The sequence below is a fragment of the Myotis lucifugus genome, unplaced genomic scaffold (genome assembly GCF_000147115.1).
Source record: "Myotis lucifugus unplaced genomic scaffold, Myoluc2.0 scaffold_1, whole genome shotgun sequence".
NCBI classification, from domain to species: Eukaryota; Metazoa; Chordata; class Mammalia; order Chiroptera; family Vespertilionidae; genus Myotis; species Myotis lucifugus.
In genome coordinates this window covers 18,906,273-18,933,284 of record NW_005871049.1, presented here as the reverse complement: position 1 = coordinate 18,933,284, position 27,012 = coordinate 18,906,273, and the positions used below count along the sequence as shown (strand labels likewise).

The window sequence follows — 27,012 nt, the reverse complement described above, 5'->3', positions numbered from 1 at the left end:
AAATTTAAAATAATAATATATAATTGCTAAGCTATCACGAGTGTTGAATTCAATTATATTTTAGCACATAAGCAAAAAAGAATCCTTATTAGGTTTGGGATGGGGAGGGGGAAGAAACACGGTTGTAACAGGAAATTCTTTTAACATAAATCATGTTTTCAGGACACAACCAGAGCAGCAGAGGCAACAATAAAACCTTCCCTCAGCAGTGGGAATTATTTTCAGGCCACATTTTAGATTCAGTGGTGTGGAGTCCTGAGCTTGAATTTTTTTTATTTGTAGCACAGCTGTCAAATAAAACATTAACTAGAAAATTTGTTCTGTCAAAAAAGGGATATTCTAGTGCTTGTGGTAATATTTGATATTAGTGTGTGGAGAGGTGGACTGGTATTAAAGGAAACAAAAAATAAAGGTTGAGGAACACTTACGAGATTATCAGAAAATAATTTACCAAAAGAGCAGCAGGTATTTATATGCTGTGATTTATTTAGGAGGAGTGAACTTCAGCCTCGTAGCAATAACAAATATCACTGAGAAAGGCTGCCAGAACAGGAAAAAGTAAACTTAAAAAAATAATGTTTTTCAGAGTTGAGCCCAAAGTATGCATTGTAGAGAATAAGATTAATTTGTAGTAAAGTATGAAACCCTTTATATATTAATACTTAAATGTCACTCGCTCATTTTTATCTTCCCTGGCGCCCAGTATACTTTAGTTCTACTTATTATTCCCACTAATCCTACCCTGTACTCTTCCTTTTATAAAACTAATCACTGTTCCTAGTTATATATCTGTGTTTGTTTAATGTCTGTCTGCCCTACTAGACAGTCAATACTCTGGGGGCAGGGACCACGTCTATTTGCCATGTCTGTTTACCGCTATACAGATGTGAGGAGGCCTCCTGCTTGGCACTTAGTAGGTGCTTAGTAAGTGTTTGTTGAATAGAAAGTCACTGTGATAACTTTTGGGACAAAATTTAAAACACTAGGAGATTGTAGTTGGAAAAGAAACCACAGTGAGCGAGTATCCATTTTCCTGACACTGGTGTTCTACATACAGAGTGATGACTCAACTGATGAGAATTAATAATGAATCTTGGATCATTCTGTCACTATGCTTACTCCATCCCACTTTTACAGATAAAGCTTTTCACTTTGTCCTCACATGAGCTGGAAATTACACAAGTTACCGAGTGAGTAGCTGCTCTTTTGCAAGCGCCAGGTGCACATGGAGGGCTCTGGTTTCCTCTGTGCCACGTACCCCACATACCTCACGTAGCCACTTGTAGTTATTTCACTCATTCTCACTCCTGCGGCCCACTGAGTTGATGGGTGTCTAATCTTAAATGAGCCTACTCTAAATGACCTATTTAAGTCCCTCCTAGTTTACACGCTCTCAGCACTTAAGTACAGGCTGAGCCAGAAGTCGCTGTACATACTCCGTGATCAAAACAATCACAATGTTGTGGTCCTGTTTCTTTAGTAGTTAAAACTCACTGATTTAACCTTCAGTTTTCTAACCTGGCCTAAGAGTGACCTACTTAACTTCTCTCTTGCCCTTTGAAAGCCCTGCCTCTAATTTAAGCCCACCCATTTCACACTAAATCTCCACTTTGTTCGGCATGAAAATTGTAAATGATGTGAAAATTATTACTCTTTTTCATATTTATTTGCTCTCTCCCCCCCCCACTTTTTATTCTACAAAGTCTTGAATTCTTCTTACCATATTCTTTATTGATATAGCTGGTTTTAAAAAAGAAATGTTTTAATCTCAGTTTAAAAGACTGAAGGAATTAAAAAATGAACATTTTTAATATTTTGCAGTTAAAACACCTGCTTTTACCAAAGTCTTTATTCACAGGAAAAAATTGTTTAAAGTGATTTTTATTAATTTTGCAAGTTTAGATTGAAATGAATCTGATTTTAAAGTTACTAGTAGTAGTCTTTGTGCAAGAGTGGAAACACTGTATTTGACTTTTCATTTGATTTAGAACAAGTATATTTCAGTGTTTTATTTCTAAAATTGCAGCACTTAAAATAAGCTTTACATTTATTAAAATAGAAAATTAAAACAATTTAATGTAAATATTTTAGTTATATTTATTATTATCTTAAAAAGTTAAATACATGTAGATGCCAATACTTAATTGAGACCGTCAGCTTTTGAATAGATTATGATGTGTTCCAAGTTAAGCATGCAAACTTTTTTTCAGCTTAGTGTCTTTTTTCCTTGAACATTTGAGTTATGTTCAAATGACCCCTGAAATACTTATAAAAAATAAAAAGTCATGGTAAATATTAAGCATAGATATTCTATGACATTCATTTTTAGATTCTTCAAATATTTCAAAGGTAAATGTTGGCTAGAAACTATAGGGATGGAAGGGAAGATCTACGAGTATTTAATTCTTTGGACAAGTTTGTGTGAATTATAAATATCATATCTAATTAAAACAAAGATTCTAATAAGTGGGGCTTTACTTTTTTTCTGACACCATTATGTGAACAATTCATCCTGTATTTGAAGCCCTAGATACATAGTAAGTTCACTGGGTTCCTTTCCCCCCCATCCTGCCCCCGCCCCAAGTCATTAGTTTAGATAAACTGCCTTAATCTCAATTTTATCATCACAGCCCCCCCTAGGAAATTTTCATCATTCAGATGAAATTAAAACAAAGAAATAGTGACCTGGTTCAGATTGCAATCACAGTATATTAGTCCTTTTAGCAAAACTTAGTTCATGTAATCCCGATTTTAAAAAACAAGCTCTCCAAAGTGACTTACATTGAAATGCATTCAGTTTTTACTAAGTCAGAGAGGGGTTTGTATTAGTGAAGTCTGAAGTATAGAGTACTTCTAAAAGGCAACTAAGTTTCGTTGTGTTTTGAATCATATAGACTAGAGTAACTTAAGAAAATGTTGAAGTGGTTCCCAGTAAGGGTTCCCTGGGCCTACTTCCGTCAGTAGATATGATTCATTTGTAATTTATAGTAGCTATTATAATGATACTAGAGCCCCGATGCATGAAATTCATGCAAGGGGCTCGACCCTCGCAGCCCCAGCTGCCTCGTGGCCCTGTGGCCCCGCCCACTGGTTGTTGGAAGGTCGTTCCGGAAGGTCATTCCACCATCTGGTCTAATTAGCATGTTAGCTCTTTATTATATAGGATGGTGTCATAGTCCTTAAATATTATAGTTTGAATTGAAAATAGTTTTTGCCTTTCAAAACATTATTATCACAGTTTATTTTTTTGTTTGTGTTACTATCCAAAGAAAACTTTTAGATTGGACCAGATCAAATTTTATTATAAAATCTGAATTATCAGAATCTGAGTTTATAAGGCTTTATTACCTTATAAGTGAAATGGTCATAATGAGCGGAAATTTTTTTTAAGTTTATAGCAATTTTAAAGAATATTGTTTTGTGTTTCAGGAAAATTGATCCAAGTTGTGTTTGGCCATTGGGATGTCGTCACTTGCCTCACTCGTTCTGAGTCGTATATTGGGGGAAATTGCTACATTCTCTCTGGGTCACGTGACGCAACCCTTTTGCTCTGGTACTGGAATGGGAAAAGCAGTGGGATTGGAGATAACCCAGGCAGTAAGTACATTTTATTTTATAACTTTTACAAGTGAAATGTAATAACAGTTTGTAATAAAGTTATCTTTTACATCATGGTGAAAGCGAAACTGAATCATCAAGTAGTTTTAATTTCTTAGTTAAAATTTAAGAAAGGTCTAGATAGCCTCATTATTGACATTTTGTGACCACTGATAATTCAAATCCAAGTGTGAAACCTCATTTTTCACATTATAGGTTATTCTTATGATCTGAAAATGCTAGTTCTTTATTGTAAATGGCTGTCATCACATAAAATAGAGGTGTTTCATTCACGAATAGTAAGATATAACATAAAAAGAATAATCATATATTATCTTGTTTATTGAATTCATATTTTAAAAGAGCAAAATTATAATTTCATGGAAACAAACCATTCTTTATAAAAAATATGCTTTCATTTACATATTAAAAGGTAAAGCAGGTCATAAAAGGCCAATATGGAATATTCAAATGGCTCTTGGTTTTTCAGATGGGAAATGAAAATGTTCAGCAACAGCCTTAAACATCTTTATGAAACTATGCTGAAGGCAGTAAAACAAAAAATGTGTAACCATTTAAAATTGTAATTCACAGAAGGCAAAAAAGGAAGCAGCTACCATTAAAACCAATCGCACACAGCTGCAGAAAAGAAATGGCTTTAGAAAAACACATTAAGAAGTAGGAAAAAACAATTAAAGGGACCACCTGAAAAATGAGAATTTAATTAAAATGATTATGACAACACTGAAAAGTTCCTGCAAAAATAGCTTTAGATTTTTACTTCATAAGGTGGAGCTTTTTAGCTGCTCTTAAATATTTACAGTTTCTTAATTTAGAGCAAGTTGCAGTGTATTTGGCTAAGGAAGGATCGTGTTGTTGCTGATTACTTTACCTGAATCCTGCTGTACATCTGTCACTCAGCCCCAGGTTATGAAACAGTCTGAATACATTTAAGTCTATCGTATTTTGGGTTGACTTCTTTGAGTTGTGCTTATTAAATGTATATTATATGTATGAAAGTGAAACTTTATAATTGAAAGTCAATACAATTTTAAAAGAAGTATTTGCAAAGTGTTTTATCAGAGCTGGTTCTGCTTTGTTTGTGTTTGGTTGGTGTGGTTTTTATTCAGTGAACCTCTACTATATATTTCTTATTTTAATCAAAGCACAGATCAGTCTCCATACAAATAGAATATAAAAAATAAGGCTGCAATGCTATGGATAACACAGTCTTTGTGATCAGATCAACTTTAATGTGTCTGTATGGGGGATAGTGTGTACATGTGTGTATTTCACATATTTATACAGACAGGTCCAGTTTATATATAACTATGATAACATTTTAAAATATGTAAACTTCAGGAATTTTTTTCACATTATTTTGAAAGGTGCTTCATGGTCTTTTCATTATGGACCCCTACATTCGGCTCATTCTCCTTTCTGGCCTTTTAGGATGAGTGACTACTTTCAATTTCTTTTTTTCCTGTGTCTATAAATTCAGTTATTGAGATATACTAAGTTAACTCAGACAGACCTAGATTTGACATAGATAATAAATATACCATTTTGTTATTTATCGGAAAATATTTAAGAAGAACTTTCTCTTGCCTTAAAATAGTGCATGATGTTTCATGCACATATAGCAATCCAGACACAAGAAAAAAAATATATATATATATTTTTTTTTTACTTACGTAACCTAATCGTGTTCATGTTATTACCAATGTGTATTCTGAGAAGAAGCTAAAGGCTTACTAGCTAAAGCACACTTATAGGCAATAGTTGTTACATTTCATAGATATAAGTATATTTTAAAACTAGAAATATTCAGCTTTTCCATATGGGTGAAAAGTGTATTTACATATTTAAATACCTTATGAATCACCCTAGAGGTGGCTTTTACATGCATGTGTTCTAAAAAAATAAATCAAGTAGGATTGACCACATTCTGGAGTTTGGAGTAAAACAAATCTGAGTTGTAAGCTTTGCTGTGGTCCTTGTGTCTTGTCTGCAAAATGAAAGCAACAATGGGAACTAACTAAGGTGTTATCAGAAGCACTGGGTGCTTAGAGCAAATAAATCACCACACAAACACCATCATGTTGGCATTAGAGTATATATTATAATGTTATATTTTTCATAAAGCACTTCATCTATACCCTCTCATTGTCTGCAGTATGGTGGACATTAACTCCTAGCAGTGCTGGAAATGCAAAGAAAAAATAAAAGAATAACATAATAGCACAGCTAATAAAAATTTTAGAAAATTGTATGTATCTTGACTAAATTAAATTACCTTTCTCAAAGTGAACCTCATCCTTTCTGGCCCTTTTCTAGCATCTGATGTCCCAATTTAATTTTGCTTTAGCTTTGAAGGGTGGATCTGGGAGAAAGACAAATAGGCACTTTTTCATATAATGAGAATATCGCACATTAGAATAGAAAAATGAACAAGCCAGTTAAAGCTTTTCAAAACAAAATGACGAGAGAGAGAAAGAGAGAGAGAGACATTTCACCGTGTGTTTTAAGGATTCATGCAAGCTGGTTCAGATTTTATAAGCCTCTGGCTCATTGATGGCTCCACGAAGCAGTCACCGAAGTCAGAGCCTTTCAGATGAGGAATTTCAGGCTGTGTTTATTCCTGTATTATATCTGTTGGATGCAGTGTAAGTGTTCTTTAAGAGATGGTCAGGCTTTTATATATATATAATTGCACTGTGGTCTATAAATGCACACAGTGCCTCAACTTAAATTTTTGAATTTAGACTTTTCTTGCTTGCAGGGAAAATAGGTAAATTTTAAAAAAACTAGGGTGTTGCTTTTTAGGCATTTCATAGATCTTATTCAAGTATTTTGTGCACTTTTTATTTCAAAAATTACGAGAATAAGCTAATAATTTTACTTGCTGAGATCATAAGCCTACAGCATTTTCTATAAACCTTAGTGCTATATGTAAAGTTAATAGCTTTATTACTATTTTTTAAAATCATATTAATATGCATATTGGTTGGGCAAAGTCAGGCTAACTCTCTATGTGATACAATTTGGGGTTTATGAAAGGATACGCGTGTTCTCTGAAATCTGGATTCTGTGGCAAAGCCTCGCTCGCCTGCACAGCAGAGAGGTGTTCTTCTCCGTCTGTTGTCTTGTGCGGGTTATCTCCTGTGGAATGCAGTTTCCCCAGGAAAAGAAAATTAACATAGGATTCCATTTAGTTGTGACTTTTAAAAATAAAATCAACCAAGAACATTTCAATGAAAGATGTTTTTGTTTGGAATCATATCTCTGCCCGAGCACTTTGTGTGTTTTTTGAACCAAATCTTGTCCACCAAAATGCTTTTCCTGAAATAATCCTTTTTCCTTCAAAATGGAGAAAATGCTGACCAATACATTCAGTTGACAATTAAATATTTTAAAACTTTGAAATGATCTTACAAGCAAGATGAAAATTTCCAAAATCGTTATTTATCCACCATTTTATATTGTATTAATAGACCATAAAATTCAAATTAAATGCTTATTAAAAGTAAGTATTTAAGTATTTTTAGCTATCTGAGCGATTTTTTTTAAAGCCACAGTTGATTAGTTTTAGAAGCAAATGGTTCCTGACTGTGAGGTTGTTGTGTAGATTTGTGTGTATAGTATTTTGGTAAAGTAGTTTTCCATTCTCACGTTCTGTTTTTGATTTGATTGAAAGGTGGCATTTTTTTTCCTCATTGCAATCAGACATGCTAATCTATGTCAGCTTTCTTCTTTATGGGCATGGCGTCTACTGAAAGAAAGAAAAAGCTAAGTTTTTTTTTTTCATAACACCGGGATTCTGTTCTTTAAGAATATTTCAGCACCGTTAATTAGAAAGAAGGTTTTATTAACCATAAGGCTAGCACTAACAGACCACAGAGCTGCTTTTTAAAGTACTGTATGCCATAGCTGCCCTGTTTTTTTTCTCTGTCTAAAACTTCATTTTGTTATACTCTCATCAATCACTTAAGTCATTACCGTAAATCCTACTGTTGTTAATTTTACTGGTATCACCCTAATGAGGCATTCTTGCTATAATTAAAAATGAATTCTAACTTTAAGGCATTCTAAATTTTTTTTAATGAATTTAGAATGATCTTGCCATATGAGCATAAATACCAGATATACATAGACAACTCATCAAGTCCATAACAAAAGTAGTATCATCCAGGTGTGAAATATTTACTGGTTGCCTCTGTGCACATGTCTTATGCATATGTATTTTTGTGCACATATTGAGGAATTATGTTCTTTTTATCATAAAGCCTAATATGTTTTATTGAAGCCACTGATAAATCCTTATTCTTTGTCTTGCCACCAAAGTAAGGTTAGACTCACCACAAACTGTAGATGTCCTAGAGCACCATCTGCTGGATGCATTTGGGGACTTAATGTTAGTAAATTTGAAAATCAGCACTTGATAAGACAGGTGTACTTTGTTTTTAATTGCCTGTGATGTATTATTTATGGGACCCAAATGTCAAGATGTATGCATATGTGTTGAACCATAAGAATTTGTAAAATAACTCACTTTCTTCTTTCTTATGCCCCATGCTGACCTGGATTTGGAACTTGATAATATTTTGTTTAAGGAGAAAGTGAGCTAAATATATGCCCAGTGAAATAAAGCATCACAGTTTATCATGAGATTTAAATTCTTATTGACCCCAGGTCTTTAGTAAGCTATAGTTGGAGAAAATTCTTTGGATGATATTTTAACTTTAGGTTCCTTACGTTCACTAAATTCTGAATAGAAAAGCAATGTTTGCAACAAGTAGCCTTTTTATACCTTGGATGTGACTCTTGATCAATTCTTTTGTCAACAACATGAGTTTTTGTATGTCTCATCGGGAGCTTTCCTGTAGCCCTATTTTTGGTGTGCACCTTTGAACAAACACTGAGACTGCCCTTGTTTTTCTTCCTTGAAGAATTCATCAAGTAGGGTTTGAAACAATATGTTGGCAGTGTTCGAGTTCAGGTGACATTAAAACTACGTCTATGAAATTCTCCAGAAGGTCCAGGATGTTTAGTGCTCCATGATGTAATGCAGGCCCTCAAGTTCCAGCAAAACAACTCTGTATTTACTGCTTGTAACTAATAGTAGATGTGGTAAAAGGAATTATATTCATATGGCAAATGAATACAACCTTAATGTGCACCATATGCAGAGTGGCGGGGTGATGTGCCAATATATCACATTTATTTACCTTGTTTAGTTGCAGAGAAAAAATGACTATACCATTCAGCCCGTAGACTATAGCCATATAAATATGAGAACAGAAGAACTGATGATTTATGCCCTCAAATTGAAGCTGAGTGTCTTCATATGTAGACTCGCATAGTGCCACACCAAAGAAAGCTGTTTGTCTAATACTATATGCTCAGATAGGAAATTTAATTTCAAACAAGTGCTGGAATTAATTTAAGAAGGTACAGATTCCCTTTAGTCAACTAAGTATTGTTGTATAGGCTCTCAAAGAAAATTTGAATGTCTTCTTTCATTTAATTGGGACTGAATATACTCTGAAATTGTAAGCTACTTCCTCCCTCCTTTTCGCCTAAAAGCGGGGTTCTTCTTCTTTTAGAATATTGTAAAAGTGCATGCGTGTGTGAGAGAGAGACATTATTGTAGAACTACTAATGATAGATGTAATTAATACCTCCTGGAAAAACATATTAGACTGACTTTATCACCTTCCCCAAAGTTGGCCTCATTAGAGAAATTATATGGCAGCTTTGGCCATATGTACCTCATATTACACTTTAGTTATTCCTGAGGATTTATGAAAAGAGACCTATTTTTATAGGAAAGTAAGTACTTAAATGCCTCTGTTGATTTCTTTTATAAAACAGCAATTGCCCTATCTTTTAAAGTTATTTTTGTTGCCTTCAAATAGGTTCAATCCGACTTTTGATTTTGGATTTGAAGTGTTTTTAGATAGAAAAAATCCTCAGAAGCCATTTTCCCTCTCATGGCTTAGGGCTTCATGACTGTTGATCTTTTTCGTTTACAGTCTTGTAGTTTGTAACTTTCTACACCTTAGAGATTGCTTTATTTCCTTGGGGTGAATGGGGTCAGGATGTTTTCTTTTTTTATTAATTGAGATGTAATTGACGTATAATATTAGTTTCAGTTGTGCAACATCCTGATTCGATACATGTATATATTGCAAATTGATCACCACAGTATGTCTAGTTAACATCCATCACCACACAGTTACAGATTTTTCCTTTTCATGAGAACTTTTAAGATCTACTTTCAGCAAATTTCAAATACGCAGTACAGTGTTGTTCATTATAGCCACCATGCTGCCTATTACATCCCCAGGATCTATTTATTGTGCAAGTGCAGGTTTCTACCTTTTGACTGCCTTTGCCAGTTTTCCCTACCCCCATCTTTAGCAACCACCAGTCTGTACTCCGCATCTAAGAGCTTTTTTCTTCTTTTTTTTTTTTTTTAAGATTTCACAATGAGTTTGATTCTATGGTATTTGTCTTTTTCTGTCTGACTTCCTTCGCATAATGCCCAGGTCTATCCAGGTTGTCTCAAATGGCAGCTTTTCCTTTTTTACTGTTGCTGCACAATATTCCATTGTGTACATAAACCACATTTTCTTTATACATTCATCCATCGCTGGGCACTTAGGTTGTTTTCATGTCTTGACTATTGTAAGTAATGCTGACTAAACATGGGGGTGCAGGTATCTTTTCAAGTTAGTGTTTTTGTTTCCGTTGGATAAATACCCAGAAGTGGAATTGCTAGATCATATGGTAAATCTACTTTTAATTTTCTGAGGTACCTCCATACTGTTTTCCACAGCGACTGCACAGCTTACATTCCCACTAACAGTGCACAAAGGTTTCTTTTTCTCCACATCCTTGCCAGCACTTGTTATTTCTTGTCTTTTGGATAATAGCCATTCTAATAAGTGTAAGGTTATATCTCATTGTGGTTTTGATTTGCGTTTTTCTGTTGATTAATTATGTGGAACACCTTTTATGTACCTGTTGGCCATCTGTAGGTCTTCTTTGGAACAATGTCTGTTCAGAAACTCTGCTCATTTTTTAAACAGATTGAGGGGGGTGGTTGTGTGTGTGATGGGTTTGGTTTTTTTGTGTGGGTTTTTTTTTTTTTTTTTTGCTGAATTGTATGAGGTCTTTAGATATTTTGGATATTAGCCCCCTTATCAGATATGTGATTTGCAAATATTTTCTCCCATTTAATAGGTAGCTTTTTCATTTTTGTTGGTGGTTTCCTTTGCTGAACAGAAGCTTTTCCATTTGATTTAGGCCTCACTATTCATTTTTTGCTTTTGTTGTCTGCTTTTGGGGTCAAGTCCAGAATGTTTCTAATAGCTAAAGATGTGAAAACCCTCTATAATTCTCACTAGTGCCTTACTTATGTATCTTTAACAAAGGAACCTTTAAAATGTTAAGGAGGAGCCCTGGCTGGATAGCTCAGGTGGTTGGAGCATTGTGCCGTGCACCAAAAGGTTGTGGGTTCGATACCAGTTAGGGCACATACGTAGGTTGTGAGTTTGATCCCTGGTTGGGGCACGTACATATGGGAGGCAACCTATCAGTGTTTCTCTCTCACAATGATGTTTCTCTCCCTCTTCCCCCGCTCCTTCCTTACTCTCTAAAATCAATAAACATATCCTCAAGTGAGGATATGTTTTATTTATTTTATTTTTAATTAAATTTATTGGGGATGACATTGGTTAATAGAATCATATAGGTTTCAAGTGTACATTTCTTTGGTATATCATTTGTATATTGCTTTGTGTGCCCACCTCCCAAATGTTAAGGAGGACATATTACAAAGAATTTTATGTGACTTGGGTATTTAGGATAGATAGATTAAAAAAATAGTTTTTACTTTTAATTACTATTCATAAAAAGCTTAATTTTGTATATCAACAAATATGAATAAGATTGCATATGAGTAACTGTTCTATCTGCATTCTTTATTGGAGGCAGAATTGTATAGTGTTTATGTTAATAGAAACCCATACACAGCTACAGAAGCTGGGTGAAAATATGCATCATTCTATTGCTCCTGCTTCCTGGGTGCTCACTACATGCCAGGCGCATTCTCAGCACTTTACACACCAGCTCATTAATCCTCATAGTGGTCCTGTGTGGTGACTACTGTTTCCCTTGCTTTATAGCTGAGGCACAGAGGGATTATAAATATGCCTTTACGTTTCCCCCTGACCTTGAAGCTCCTGCATCTTACTCTAACTATGAAAACTTGCCCAACAAGGGTCACAGAGCTAGCAATGCTGGAGGCTGAATTCAAACTCAGGTCTGGAGGCCATTGGCACCATTCTTAACCACTTAAAAGGACTGTCAGCTGTAGACAGTTTGGTGCAACCCTTTCACTAAAGCTCTCTCAGTATCTGCAAAGGACAATACAGAGATAATTTTGTTATACTGTGTTCTTATGTTAGTATTTGTTATGATAGGATTTTGTTGTTTTTTTAATATTACACATTAAGAGTTATAACTTTACCTGTACAATTATAGATACATATCTACACAAACCCATTTTCTAATGTAGTCTTAGAGGATGATTCCATTGTCATAAACTATATATATGCATATAAACTATATATTACATATGTAATATATAATTATATATCATAGAGGAAGAGAAAGATTATAAACCAAGAGGAAGGGGAAGACTTGGTGGAGATAGAATGAATAGAACAAATTTCAAATAGTTTCTCTTTGCATAATTACAGTATAGTATTATAATGCCCATTGAAAAATTAGGAAGTACAGAGAACAGACTGACAACTATTAGAGGGGAGTAGTTTTGAGGGCTAGATGCAAAAGCTGAAGGGATTAAGAAAAGAAAAAAAAAACCCTCATAGACAGAGGCAACAGTATGGTGATTACCAGAGGATTAAGGGGGCTGGGGGGAGGTAGAAGAGAAGGTATAGGGGGGATAAATGGTGACGGAAGGAGACTTGACTTTGGATGGTAAACACACAATACAAATGATGTATTATAGACCTGTATACTTGAAACCTATTTTATTAACCAATATCACCCCAATAAACTTCTCAAAATTTGAAACAGAAAAGAAAAATTAGGAAGTTAATGGGACAGGTTTAAGAAACATTTAATAGCTAACCTCATTTCCACTTCAGAAAAGTCTTTTTTTTTCTTGATTTACTATTATGATGAGTCACATGAGAAAGCTTAGTATTCAGTTTTTACATGATATTTATTCTCAATGAGTCCTCTCAAGTAATCAAAATATAATTAAAATGGAGCAAAAGGCATCTGTAAAACAGAAGTATCCATCTTTAGGAAATGACTGGCATATAGTAATGTATAATACTTAGATTTAAAAAAACACACATATACTTGATAACTTTATTTAGATTCTTAAACATTTTCTTTTATTTATTTTATTTTTAATTAAATTTATTGGGGATGACATTGGTTAATAGGATCATATAGGTTTCAAGTGTACATTTCTTTGGTATATCATTTGTATATTGCTTTGTGTGCCCACCTCCCAAAGTTAAATCATCTTCCATGACCATATAGTTGGTCCCCTTTACCCTTTCTACCCCACTCCACTCCTTTCCCTCTGGTAACCGTATTTTCTTTCAACATGAGTATTCTATTGAAATGATTTTTTTTTTAACAAAGCCAGGTATCATGTTTTGTTTTTACCTCTCTAAGAGATCAGATGCTATTAGGTTTTACTGTGGGAAATTATATCAGTTGTGTGTGGGGTTTTTTTGAAGACTTTATTGATGTTAATTTTGTATAAAAATTCAGCTGTAATAGTTTGGACTTCCGTAATAGTCAGTGCAGCTTTTGGACATTTCCAATTACAGAGATATATGTAATTTGCAGGTTTACCGGAAGGTCGACAAAACCTGATCAGTGACCATTTGAAATCAAGTTACTTACAAATGCAGGCCACATTTTATTCCCCTCCTTGTTTCCATAGTACATTGCACAAAATATATACCCAATAAATGTTACTAAGTGAATGGATGAGTGAAGGAATGAATGAATTAACAAAGGAGATGTGTTAGCTTCTGGCACAGGAATCTCTAAACTAAGCATTAATTGGAAGAACTAATTTTATTTCTACAAAAATAAGAATAAGGAAATGTTAAACCGTGCTTCATTTTATAATTGGTGGTATAAAATATTTAAACTGCTAATGAGAACTTTGCAATGCACTGTAAGGTAATGTAATTTTCATAAAACTGAGATGATGCCAGAAATACCAAAAACTTCATTCATTTTTAAAAATGTAATTCAAAATTTGCCAGAAATCTGTGTCAGGTCTATTTTTACCTGTATTATTAGTCCCTTTTGCCTTAATGGAAACAGAGCCTTTGAAATATTTTTCTCATCGGATATTTATGAGCAGGATACTAAATAAATTACTGTCTCTTCTTCTCTCAGGTATAACTGTAAGTAGTTCAGAGTCCATTTGATGGAGAAATACACTTAGTATTATGAGGGCACCAAAGAAACACATTTAATAAAAACATTTGTTATTCTACCTAATGGTGTAAACATTTCACCTGGTATTTTAAAGCACAGATCCAATATCAATGTTAACTGATCATATGGAGATCTTGTCAATGCAGTGGGTTGTTACAACAATATATAAGTTACTGCTGATCCTTAGTGTTGTGCTCGGAGCAAAGCACATCTGTAAAAACCGGTGCGTCCTGGTATCAGTGGCAGGATTTGGCCTCTCTTTAATCTCCTTTGACTTGTTCATCTTCCTTTAAGGCCGTCCATAAAGATGCGCCGAGCATCCCTTTCAGCCTTTGGTGGATTTGCACCAGTGGTCATAAACCTGCTCTCGGGACAAAGACCCCCTTTCCTTTGAAGTAATTGCTCAAGCTTTTCAAGGCAGTCCAAGAGTCTATCCTCTTTCTCTTTTTATTTTTCTTTGAGATGAGTTTGACATGTAGCCCCTTAAACTAGCATCAAGATAAATTTTTCTCTCGGCTTTATTGAAAGCCATGACGATTTTTCAAGCACTAAGACTTTAAAAGGTTCTTAAGGGGATCTGCTCCGCTTTGTGATCTAGCTTTCAGTGGATCCTGCTATCTCAGCCAGCAACAGTGGGACTTTTGGTATCCATTAACTACTGCAAACTTTTATCAAAGAATTCGCCTGATATTTTCCAGAAGACTTTTTCCCCTCTTGTTCTTTATTTGGTTTGGAGACGTCAGTGAGAGATGGTGATAGCTTTGGGGGTCTTTGAAAAAGTAATATGTGGCCAGTATTGTATTCCTGGAGCTGATTTCCCCCTCGGTAGTAAGTCTGTGGGCTGACAAGTAGTCGGGAGGGGCAGTCTAGGTGGGTGCTGCAGTGAGCATGAGTTATATGGTTTCTAGATTTTGTTTCTAGGCTTTGCAAGCAGAAATATACACAGATATGTAGGGTTTTGCCTTTCTTTTCCGTGGGAGGTGATTGCTTGGGCTCTGGGATCCAGGTGATGTATAACCGTGTAACTACAGAGGAATCAATTCTGAGCCACATATACCAGTAGGTCTGTGTTCTGCCTCTGAGTATGCCCTCTACCCTTAGTAGCTTTAGTATAAGAAGTTCCCGAAATACCTGGCAAACTTAAACAGTTTGAACCTGTTGGGTTTAAATCCCATATTATAGAATTCTATTCACTATAGTGAAATATTAATATTTAGAACATTTGGCTTCTTTGCATTTATAAAAATCCACAAGTATTTATTTTGAACAGAGTTTTTGATGAGAAAATAAAAAGAACACTCAATTTACACAGCAGATAATAAGGGAATACAAAGTCCGTTTTTAAGCAAGACTGAAAACAGCTTTTCTTAGGGAAAATGCTGTTTCTTCTTATGTTGTCATATGTGGATTTTTAAAGGCCATTAATGTGTGTTTCCTAAAGGGAGGGAAGTTAAGTAGCACAATCTTTTTACTGGAAATTCAGTGAGTGTTTGTGAAACCAGTTACCTGAGAAGAACCCAATGATTATAAGTCTGCCCTTATGCTTTTAATTTGTTGTTTTTCTTTTCCTTCCCTTTTTTCCCCCCCTGTATTTCCTGAACTGTCTGACCTGCTTCCTGGGTTAGAGAACATTTTGCCAAACTTTGAAGCCAACATTGTAGCATTGAACAGTTCTTTATTTAGAGATTGGGCCTAGGAAAAGAAAAAACCTTTATTCTGTTTTGAAATTTCATCGTATGTGTGTAGAGGCAAACATGATTGGTATAGCGTGGATTATTGGAAACTAGTATTTTGCAAGTAGAGCATATTTATTAAAATTTTAATTATGAGTTTACAGAAAATAATGCTTATACCTTAACTCACTTTATGGGGTTAATTGGTAGGCTTTGTAGTCATAGAAAATTCTCAATATTCGAACTGTTTTGCATGAAAGAAATAGTTGTCAGCAATATTCTCACTTCCTCCCCATGTTCCTGAGAAAGTATTCTTCGCTCTAGGAAAAGAAAAGTTAGCCTTGACATGCTTAGGTGATAGTGTTCTCTGGGTCTGCCATTACCCATCTGCCCTGTGTTTACTTTGGTTGACACTTAGGTTGTTTTCAGTTGCCATCCGTTTTCCTTCAAACCTTCATTTACCACTAAGGAATTCCAAGACAATTCAAATTAAAACACAAATCTCACCCCCCCGCCCCTTAAAATGGTTGACTTATGAAAACAGAAGAGTAATCACTGAAAATGTATGCCTTAGATCTTAATGATTTTAATTCTTGATTTTAAATAAGTTGCTGATATAATTAGACATTAGTTTCGAAAATAACATTGTAGGTATTTTTGTGGAATGTAGAGCATCTTGGGAAAGGGAGGAAGCATGAATAAGGGTGAAAGTATTGGTAACTTTAAAAATACATAACACCTATTTCTCATTTCTGTAGCAAGACTTATCTCTAACAGAAAATTAAGCAATTCAGATTGGCTTAAATTATGTGTTTCTTTTCTTAAAAATTTCCCCAAATTTGTCTACTTTTTTCAGGGGAAAAAAAAAGTTGTCTTTGTGACAGATTCTTTCTTGTTTGGAAAAATGTCAAGTAAACTTTGTAATTAAGGTAGGGTTCCCTCCCCAGAGGCGTTTTGAAACTTGGAATCAAATCAACCTTCTTATTCTCCTTTGCTTTTTCATAGGTTTTTTGAGGTCTCCCTTTATCACTAAGCAGGTCAGCCAGCTCCAGGTCAGGCCACACGCAGCAGGCCAGTGTGGTGCAGTTTGCTATGCTGCAGTCTCGCTCACAGGGACCCATAGTCACCAAAAGCCACGGAGGACACTGTGGACACAGCTGTCATTGTGTCCTCCAGTGACATGCGGTAGTGATTATGTGTAATGACAAGATGTGAAGTAACTGCAGGCTCCGGGGGAAGTGTCTTCATAGTAGACACTCTTCACCTGCTTCTGGTCATGGATACCCGTGCATTCAGTGAAACCTCCCCCCCCTCCCCCATCCTTCCAGAAAAAACATAGGCATGTACATACATTTTGCATGAAATTTCAGAGAACCCATGGACCCATTGTGAAAACCACTGCTTTGGAGTGAAATGTGTTTGCCTTTTCAAGGACATTAGGATCCCGCTGGATTTTCCCTGACCCACCAGGTCTCTCCTCAGTGTGACTGTACCAAGGACAGCCACATGTCTGGGTTAGGATGACAAGTTACTCTTCTCTGCAGAGTTCCACAGCTGGTGGCAGTGACCTACTTTCTAAGCGCATTTGTCCCATTTCGATTATACAGTATTATTTATCAATAATACTGTGAAACCAGCCAGGTCAAGGAAATCTAAGAATGCTGACACCCTGCTCCCGACAGTCCCACTTGTAAAGGCTTTTGTGTCTTGGTTCTTAGTGACTATAGAAATAAAGGGCTCGTTTAGTCTTAAAATAGTATCTTTGGGCTATGGAATTCAGTTTATCCTTGTGGCTCAGCATGAATCAAGCCACAAAGGAAGCCCATCTTTGTTTTCCTTTTCTGTGCTGGGGCCAGTCATGGTGTGGGTTCCTTATCAGCCAGTTTTCTCTTTCGCTTGTGACCGAGGTACAGGATGGCTCCTCCTACCTGTGAGGATGCTCTGCAGCAGCTCCCGTTACTTGGGTACCTCTCCTTTGTCCTCTTCACCGCCTCCCTGATTTTCAAGCACTACCAGTAGAATTACATGTAGGAGCTTTTTCTCTTTGTTTTTTGACTGAATCATAGAGAAATATACTCCGAGATTTATATATGAGGAACATAGTAGATATTTAAGAGGGGCTGCTTTGAGACACCAGGAATCCTACTCAGAACTGTCTTCCTTGTGGCTGTCTTCCTTGTGGCGGGGTCTCGGTGGCCCACAGAGGAGGAGGAGGAGGAGGAGGTGGAGGAGGAGGAAGAAGGAGCTCTTTGAAATGTGAATCAAGCCTAAATCCCTACTTTTATAGTCATCCATCCATAAATCATCTGATCAGGGGGCTTATATTTAGATTGGGAGAGTACCTGAGGCATTTTATAATGCAGATTTCTGACTTACTTTACCCTGAGGTTTCAACCATTGCTGCCTGATAATTACATAAGGATTACACATTTAACGTGTGGTCCTCACAATATAACATATAGTTTGGATCTGGTTCTAAAATAGGGCTTTTGGACAAATTCCAAAACTATAAGTAAAAGATTTAGCCATTATGGGAATTAGGAACAAGTTGCTGATCATTTCATCTGAGGAGAGGGAGATAATCCCCTGCGTGAACTTGAATTAATTTGCCCTTTTTATCTCTCTTTTCCTGAAGGTGGGACCACCACCCCACGGGCCATTTTGACTGGCCATGATTACCCGATCACCTGTGCTGCCATCTGCGCTGAGCTCGGCCTGGTCCTGAGTGGCTCTACAGGTAAGTTGGTGGCACTGCCATAAAACATGTGCTGTTTGCTTTCATTCAGGGGCAGGGATGAGGACTATTTAGGATTAGCATCTAGCTCCAGCCACATTTCAGTGTTTTTGTATCTGAGCATCAAATCTAAAATAATGCAATAGAGGACACCTAGACCTGTCTCCTCGTTATAGGCTGGTGGGGTGGTAGGGATGAGGACTGTTTAGCATCTGGCTCCAGCCACATTGCAGGTGCTCAACGTTCACTAGTAGCTACCATATTGGACAGCACACATGGTTCTGTTTCACGGCAGGAAGTTCTGTTTCACAGCCTTGCTCTAAGCAGTGGGGCTGGAACAAGGGACATCTTTGTATGTTTGTTTACTCTTCGGAACTCTGGCTGGGCTGCCTCCATCTCACACCTGAATGGAAGCGCCTGACCCATCTGTTTTAACTTCCAAATCCCAGGTCTAGTCAGGAACCAGGATGGCACCAGGAATGGAGTGGAAAGGTACTTAGCTGGTCTGCCCGGAGGTTTGTCCTAGCAACATCAGCATATATTTAGACCAAAGATACCAAGCAGGCATTCCAAGAGCACACGCTCGGAACACACAAAAACGCTCATCTCCTGGGGAAGCTTGGAGTATTTGAGTCACTTTATCTATGTTTTGAACTATAATACTTAGTCTAAGTAACAAGACTTATTAAATAGTCAATGGATTGTGTTTTTAAATGTTTTTAGCTGGTCCAAACATTGAAACACAAATGATGATAGCAAAAATTCTATACCGACTGGAATTTTTACCTTCTAATGCCCAACAGTGTCACATATCCTTAGCTAGCATGAGGTTTTGGACTAGATGTGATTCCCATTAGCTGTGTAAATAAACCTGTCATACTGCAGGCTGTCCTAGCTTTGCACTGAGGTGTGGGACCATGCACGTGACTGTACAAGCTAAAACCAGCAAAGTGAGTTTAATAATCAACAGGGATTTTATGATTGGTCTATGACATTTTTAAGAATGTTCTCAAAACATTAAAAATTCTTTATACACACATCTGCATACATACACGTATATATGGACATGAAAAAGTAGGAAAAACACACATTTACTTATTAGCATACTGTCATTTAAAACAGAGAATTCATGTGTTTTCTTTGTGAGGACCTTCTCAAGAGCAGTGCTTGCCGCTTTCTCTTCATAGAATAGGACGCGGCGTGAGAACCTGCCAACCTGACCAGTTCTCACCCTCTGTGCCTTCAGGGCTCCTTTAACAGGAAGGTCTTCGCTGGCCTAATGATTTCATAGAGTAACTTGCACGTCTGTGACTCAGCTCTCTCCTCTCCCAAGGGCAAGGTGAGACTGCCGGCATGCACAGGGAATTCTGCACAGTGGCACTGGGAAGATGTGTCATTCTGAAGGCTTTCTGTAAGGGCACTGCAGTTCTGGGATGCCCTTTGACCTGTGCTCACGATTCATTCGCAGTGGGCTGTTCCCACCTTAAAATGAATCTTGCGTTTTGTTTCCCCCTTTCTCAGAAGGACCGTGTCTCATACATTCCATGAATGGAGACTTGTTAAGGACTTTGGAGGGTCCTGAAAACTGCCTGAAACCAAAACTCATCCAGGCTTCGAGAGAGGGCCACTGCGTCATATTTTACGAGAACGGGTTCTTCTGTATATTCAGCGTGAACGGAAAGCTGCAGGCCACCATGGAAACAGAGGACAACATCCGGGTGAGTGCCACTCAAACTCTTCAGGATTTGAGATACTTACCTCAGGATGGCACGTGGGGAGGGGAGAGAGTTCCTTAAAGAAACCCCTGTTGAGTTGCTGAGATTCTCTTTTCCATGCACCCTGCAACCCCACAATGAGGCAGCACTCGGAAGAGGCCATGTACCCCGCCAACCACGGCACGTCCCAGCCCTGCCGACCGTATTGCTCAGTGTGGGAGCCCTCAGCTGGAAAGGCTGGCTTAGATCTCTTGGGGCCATTCTGGGTGGCTTGCCAGGGCACGGGCTCAGTGTTTTTGTATCTGAGCATCAAATCTAAAAGAATGGAATAGAGGACACCTAGACCTGTCTCCTCGTTATAGGCTGGTGGGGGTGAGGACTATTTAGGATTAGCATCTAGCTCCAGACTTGACTTCTCGTGGATGATAAGACCCAGTCTTGCCAAGGTGACAGAGTTGGATTTCACATTGTGATTTGAATTAGGCAAACATTTTCCCATTTTGCTGTGAAGAAACGGTAATGCTAGTGGGCCTTCCAGGGTTTCACTTCCTCTTCAAGACAGGGCTCCCTCCCTCAGGACAGGTGGAGAAGGGGTTTGCAGGTCCTTGTCTCACCTCGGCCTCCTGGTGAGGCTCAGGGTGAGTGAGGGGAAGCCTGTGCCCGCTGGGTGTGGTTTTAGCTGAGCCTGGACATTTATCCACTGTTGCTCCTGACCAGGGCAGCTTAGATGACACAAATGCTCCCCTTCTGATCACCCCTTCTCGCAAGTAAAACCCTAACTATAGATTCCATGATGAACTCAAGGGCACTTGCTGCTCCTTTATTCTGGGATGGGTTTCTTAATTCAGTAAGTAGCGTGGGTCTCTCTCCACGTGTCCACGCTGCATCCGCCTCTGCCACAAAGGCAGGCGGGGACTCTCACTCTGCTTTCATTTCCCCTCCTCCCCATAGCACTTCATTTAAACCAAGTACCCATCAGAGGGCTGCCTTTCCTCTTTGGAATAATAATGCTGATCATCTGTCACTCTGAGTTGCGATTATAGTGTCAGCTACACTAATAAATCTGTAAAATCATTTGAAATCCCCGGCTGGCTAACAGCTTCTGGGGCTCGTCAGGACCGAAGGCTCTGGAAGTGCCTGGAGGCGGTGGTGGGGCTTACTGCAGACTGTTTGTTTACACTAGTTTTCCTCTCTATCCTGTAGCCATTGCTTTTTCTCCTCTAATATTTCCCACTGGGTTTCAAGCTTAAACAATCCATTGCTTTTCCACCAGCACTTTCGTACTTTATCACACTAATTGTAAGTGGTGGCACTCTGTGATTAGTAAGCTTGCCTGGCAGGGAGAAGGAGAGTGGATAAAAGAGGAAAGATGAAGAGAAACAAAAGGAGAGTGTAGGGGAGAGAGATGAGAAGAGAAAGGAAAGGAGAGCATAGAGGAGAAAAAGCCGAGAGAGGAAGAGTGAGGTGAGGCGGAAAGAGGAGAGAGTAGTAGAGAAGGGGGAGAGGACCCAGACAGCAGGCAGTGCTGGAGACCCTCTTACTTACAGGCCTGATTGGTGTGCTCACCCCCAGCGCAGCACTTGGGATTTCAGAGGGTGAGGTGAATGAACATCTCTGAGCCCACTGAACCCGAGTCTCAACCCCTCCTGGTGCTGAGGCATGTTAACTTTGAGATCTCCCTGGGTGTTGGTCTGGATGGAAGGTAGGGCGCTGCTCAGGAGAAATGGACAAGTCCTTCCCGGGAAAGGCATCTTCTCCCTTACTCAAATGATCTGGATACTGATGAATGGATGGTCCTAAAAATCCAAGTTTAAAGTAATTCCAAACAAAACTAAGATTAGAGATTCTCTACTAAAACAGAGTTAAAGATTAATGGTTTTAATTTATGTTTTTATATAGCGCTTACCCAGTAAAAAGCCTCAAGCATAAAACTCAAGTGAACCACAACCAGAAGGTTAATGGATTTTCATCAGCTGGATTCTATAAGTGTAGCAAATGATTACCTGGCCCAGGCTCCTTTGCAGGTCCTGACCCTCGGAGACGGCCACTCATGAAATGAGGGGAGGCAGAGGATATTGACTTTTACTTACTTTGAGAAATCTTACTGTTCACATTTGGTTTAGATTTGGAGAATACTTCTTATATGTAACTACCTTCCACACTTGGGTTTTTATATCTTAGATTTTTGTGTTCGTGAGAGTAAGCCATATCTAAGAGACCACTAAAAGTTGGCATTTAAGTGAATTGAATGGCTATGAGACAATCCTTACGATGGTTTTTAAAAAATTGGCAAAAAGTAGATTAAAGACTTAAGGCAACTATACGGAAACTCTGAGCATAAATACATTTATCAGAAGTTAGATGTATCCTTTCGGGCTTGCTAGCACAGTATTCCCAGGCCCACGGTGTCCGGGCGGACGGATCACAGATGGTTGCAGTAACTTGTAGAACTCTGTCCCCTCCCTAAGAAAGGCGATGGATCTTACTAAGCTAGGAAACGAAGGTTCCAAGGGCAGTGGAGATAGGATTAGCTCCAGGGGTAGGAAGGACAAACAGTAAATACAGGGCTTTGCAGGCCCTGTATTCTGTTGTGAGAGGAGCCATAAATGAGCGGGTGTGGCTAAGTTCCAACAACCCTTGTTTATGGGCACTGAAATGTGGAATGCATATCATTTTCCACCTGTCATGAAATATTCTTTTATTTTTCTCAACCATTAGAAAATGTAGACAGTCATATAACAACAGGCACTGGTCTGCCTTTGCCCCATTTTACAGGATGGAAGGACAAATTCCGCGTCTGCCCTGGGCAAGAAGAAAATGCTCAGCCTGGGGGTGTGAGTACCTGGTTCCTACCACATTGTCCTCCCCCTGCTGTGAAGGCCCTGCAGGCAGCAGCATTTTACTGGGGACAGGTGTCAGGAGCTCTCTCTGCCCGGCCTTGGTACAAAGCGTGCCTAGCCCGTCCCCAGGATCCTGCAGAGGTGCCCGGGCCTCCGCAGAGTGCTGGTCCCAGTCCACAACACGCAGCTCTGAGAGGCACTGAGAGGCATCGTAGCACTGGAAGCGTCTGCCGCTTCGTCCTTAAAGAGGAAACACAAGAAAACTCACGCAGGGCCTAACTGTCCATTTGATTTTGAAAAATAGCAAAAGTTTCCTGACTCCCGATTTCCTAAAACTCAGGAGCCCACATGATCTCTCCCTTCTCCCTACGCTGCAGTAGCTGCTGTTGCATAGGAATTCATCAGACTCAGAGGTGAAATTTCCCTAGAGCCACATCTCACCTGAACGTTGCTTTGTCTCACAGGCCATCCAGCTGAGCCGGGACGGGCAGTACCTGCTCACAGGAGGAGACAACGGTGTGGTCAAGGTCTGGCAGGTGTCTGACCTCAAGCAGCTCTTTGCCTACCCAGGCTGCGATGCTGGGATCCGGGCCATGGCCCTGTCTTACGACCAGAGGTAACACTGCAGTCAGGTCTGCGGATGGTGGCTTAAAAGCAGCCGCGGGAATTTAAGTGGGCTGGGCTGTGGAGGTCACCTGAGCAATGAAGAGAGCCAATGAATGGTGGGGTTTCCTTTCTGATGGCACAACCCCGTGGACAAAGGCTGACTGCTCCATGAGTAGAAAGACATAAGTAACACAGGCTCCGGTTACATCTCAGTTAAGCCTTTTGTGTTTCTTAAAGTACCTTTGATGCAAAATGCCTGGGTCTCTGTTCATGAGAATTCCTACACGCTCCCAAGCGGTAAATTTGGGGGTGATAATTTGTATCTGGTTTCCTATTGCCTCTTAATAGATAGTCACTCATTTTAGTTCCTAATTGTTTTTGTGTGGCAACATTTTCCCTGAAAGCCACCTTTTGGCATACACGTCAGTGGCCTTAGGTCCACTCAGTGTTACACTAGTACAGCTGCCACCGCTCCACTGTGTTTAGTGAACTTTTCGACTCTCACACGTCTCCGTGTGGACTGAGCTTTCTGTGGAGATCTAGTGCCCTTGTCTCTCCTCAGGTTTTGACTTGAAGCCAGTTTGTTTCCTCATTACTGTTTGCAGGGAGTGTCTTTTTCCATCCTTTCACTCTCAGCCTGTTTGTCACTAGGCCTAAAGTGAGTCCCTTATAGACAGCACATATTTGATCATGTTTAGCTGAGCTTGTGTAGCGACGTTAGTTCCTGATTTTGCTGTGAAGTGGTAGGGAGGATACTGAATAGGACCTCCGCGGCCTGGCTCAACCAAACCGTCCAGAGGAGCTCACCCCTGCGCAGGGACAGGAGAGCAGTGTCCCCGCCCCACACACACCTCTGCAGCAGTCACCTCAGGAAGTCACTGTGTTCTGAGGACCGGGCCCTGCTCAGAGCATGATGGACATGACTCTCCTGCGGAGCAGAGCCCACATCCGGCCACACGGCCCCTTCATTGATTCTCTACCTGTCAGCAGCATCGCTGTCCCTGCCTGTGTGCACCCCTCCACCAGCAATGACTGTGGGACTGGGATTCTTTCCTTCGACTGCGATACCCAGTGTGGACGCCAGGCCTGCTCAGGTGTCCGTGGCGCATCCTGCCCGGACTAGCTGTGTTTTCTGTAAAAGGGAAGCTGTGGCTCCTCGTAGAATGGCAGGCGGCACTCAGAGCTTACTCAGGGCTGCATTTTAGTCATTAAAACACATACCTTTGTTGGCACACACTGTAGCTCTGACCGCCAACTTCTACATTTACCTTGTAGATTTGGGGAGGGCAGCTCTTTCTTTTGTAGCAGAGACCTTGGAAAGGAATAGGTGTGTGAACCCTTCCTCCTCTCTGCTTCTCCCAGGTGCATCATTGCTGGCATGGCCTCAGGAAGCATCGTTCTCTTCTACAACGACTTTAACCGGTGGCATCATGAGTACCAGACCCGCTACTGATGGGACAGCACACGCCAGCCTTGCTCCCAGCCCAGGAGGGGACGTGCCCTGGGGCCTCCTTCCCTTAGGAATAGCGAACACATCTGAATGTAATCTAAATTTGCTCAAAGCAGCAAAATATTTTTTAAAGTTAATTGCTATTTTTGTAGACTTTGCTTGACTTTTGGGGGGGAGGTATATAGCAAAGCAGAAAACTGGCTGCTGGGTTCTGTAGTTTAAAAGAAATCTATATTTTTAGTCATAATGAGAAGTCTATTTTCACCAATTATGGAAAATACACATTGGAGTGAGTAAACCCACTTATTCTAGCTATATTATGAAAAAACATTTCCCATTTATCTGTAATCTTGATAAATCTATGATTTTAACAATAAGGAAATGGGTTATAATATTGGGATAGGGGAATTTTATGCTGTACTTTTGGTCCTGTATTTTTCCAAACAATTGTGCTTCTTATGAGCTGAACTTTCTGGGATTTAAATAGTAATGTTTAAATTATGCTACATGTAATTTAAAACATCTCAATGAGTTATTTCTATCAATATTCTTCTCCAAGCATGTTATAGACCTAGAAAATTATGGTTTGGGGGAAGCTATTTTATTGTGTGGTTAACATGAAAGGAGCTAATGTTATAGCAAGGGTGAACTATTTGCAATGTTTTCCTGACTTGCCGTCTTCATGGCACACCAAAATGAAATGATGGGAATGTTCTTGGGCTCACAACTTTGTTTTTCTTTAAGTTGCAAGTACCAAAGGTCCCCCCTGAGGTGTGACTGTGCCCAGCACTGAGGCCAAGCCCCACGGGGCTCCCCCACCCCCACCGGGTCTGAGGACAGAGGCTGCCAGGTGCTGGATTGAGTAACACCCGTTTTACCTTCTCTTTGTTATTGAACTATCTTCATCTTCCTTTTGATCAGCAATTTATACTAAGAAACTGTTATTTTGGTGTTGTATAATTCTACTTTTCTAGTAGATTGCTGTGTGGAATTCTGTGAAAAATATTTGAGAAAAAGTCTGTATTGCATAAATAAACTCTTTGTATGTTGTGAACTTTGACATCCCATCTCTGTTTCTTTTGCAACTTACCTTCTCTGCACGCTCTGCTCTTCTCTGCAAGCCAGGACTTGGAACAGCTCAATTTGACAGGGAAATTAAATGCCACTGTTTACTGAGTTGTTGGAAATATCTTTTCACTCCTAATTTTAAGACATTGATAAAACAATTATTTATCCCAAAAAATGTCTGTTTCAGTCACAGATTCTGGACAACAACCAATAAGAGAGAGGCTCTTTTGAATAAAACCTTCTGTGGCCAGAAAGCTCCCAAATGAGAACACTAATCTCCACTCACCATGGACCAAAGAGGGAGCTGTGTGTCTTGTTTCATTTAAAATCCACGTTGCTTCTTAAGCCGCTAAAGGAAACAGTAGCTGGTAAAATGTGGGGAAGGGAAAGTACACCTTAGAGTCGCAGAAATACCCACATTACTGTAAATTAGCCAGCATCCTCCCTGGGACTAATCTGAGATCTCAGACTTTGGAAACTTCAGGGAAAATGGTGGAAGAAAATTAGGAATACCTAAGTCATGTGCCGGGTATACGATACTTCAGCTCTCCCGTAAGACAGCCCTAAAGCAAAGTTAACAATAAAGCAACTTCCTCTTGAAGCCTCAGAAGAAAACTGGCGCCTCTACTGCCTTCAGATGGCTTTTAAAAATTAGAACTATGAGAAGTAACTGAATTCACAGTTAAGTAGAGTTGGCGTCAAACAAGGGCTTCTGAGTGACAGAATCGGTGTAGTACTGTTTACTCAACATTCATGTATCCAATTTAACTCCCTTTAAAAAACATTATTTTAAATAAATATAAACTAGTTAAGGGGGGGAATC

General features: G+C 38.9%; 1 protein-coding gene across 2 annotated transcripts in view; it reads left to right on the top strand.

Annotated features, from left to right (window-relative positions):
• LRBA (LPS responsive beige-like anchor protein) overlaps positions 1-26,181 on the top strand; it is a 546,641-nt gene extending 520,460 nt beyond the window's left edge. For both annotated transcript variants that reach the window (XM_014455776.2, XM_023754983.1), the window contains 5 exons: positions 3,430-3,597; positions 18,412-18,513; positions 20,032-20,228; positions 23,530-23,681; positions 25,034-26,181. In XM_014455776.2, coding sequence (XP_014311262.1) covers positions 3,430-3,597; positions 18,412-18,513; positions 20,032-20,228; positions 23,530-23,681; positions 25,034-25,124 — 710 coding nt within the window. In that variant the 3' untranslated portion in view covers positions 25,125-26,181. The remainder of the gene's footprint in view (positions 1-3,429; positions 3,598-18,411; positions 18,514-20,031; positions 20,229-23,529; positions 23,682-25,033) is intronic.
• Positions 26,182-27,012: the final 831 nt, after the last annotated feature.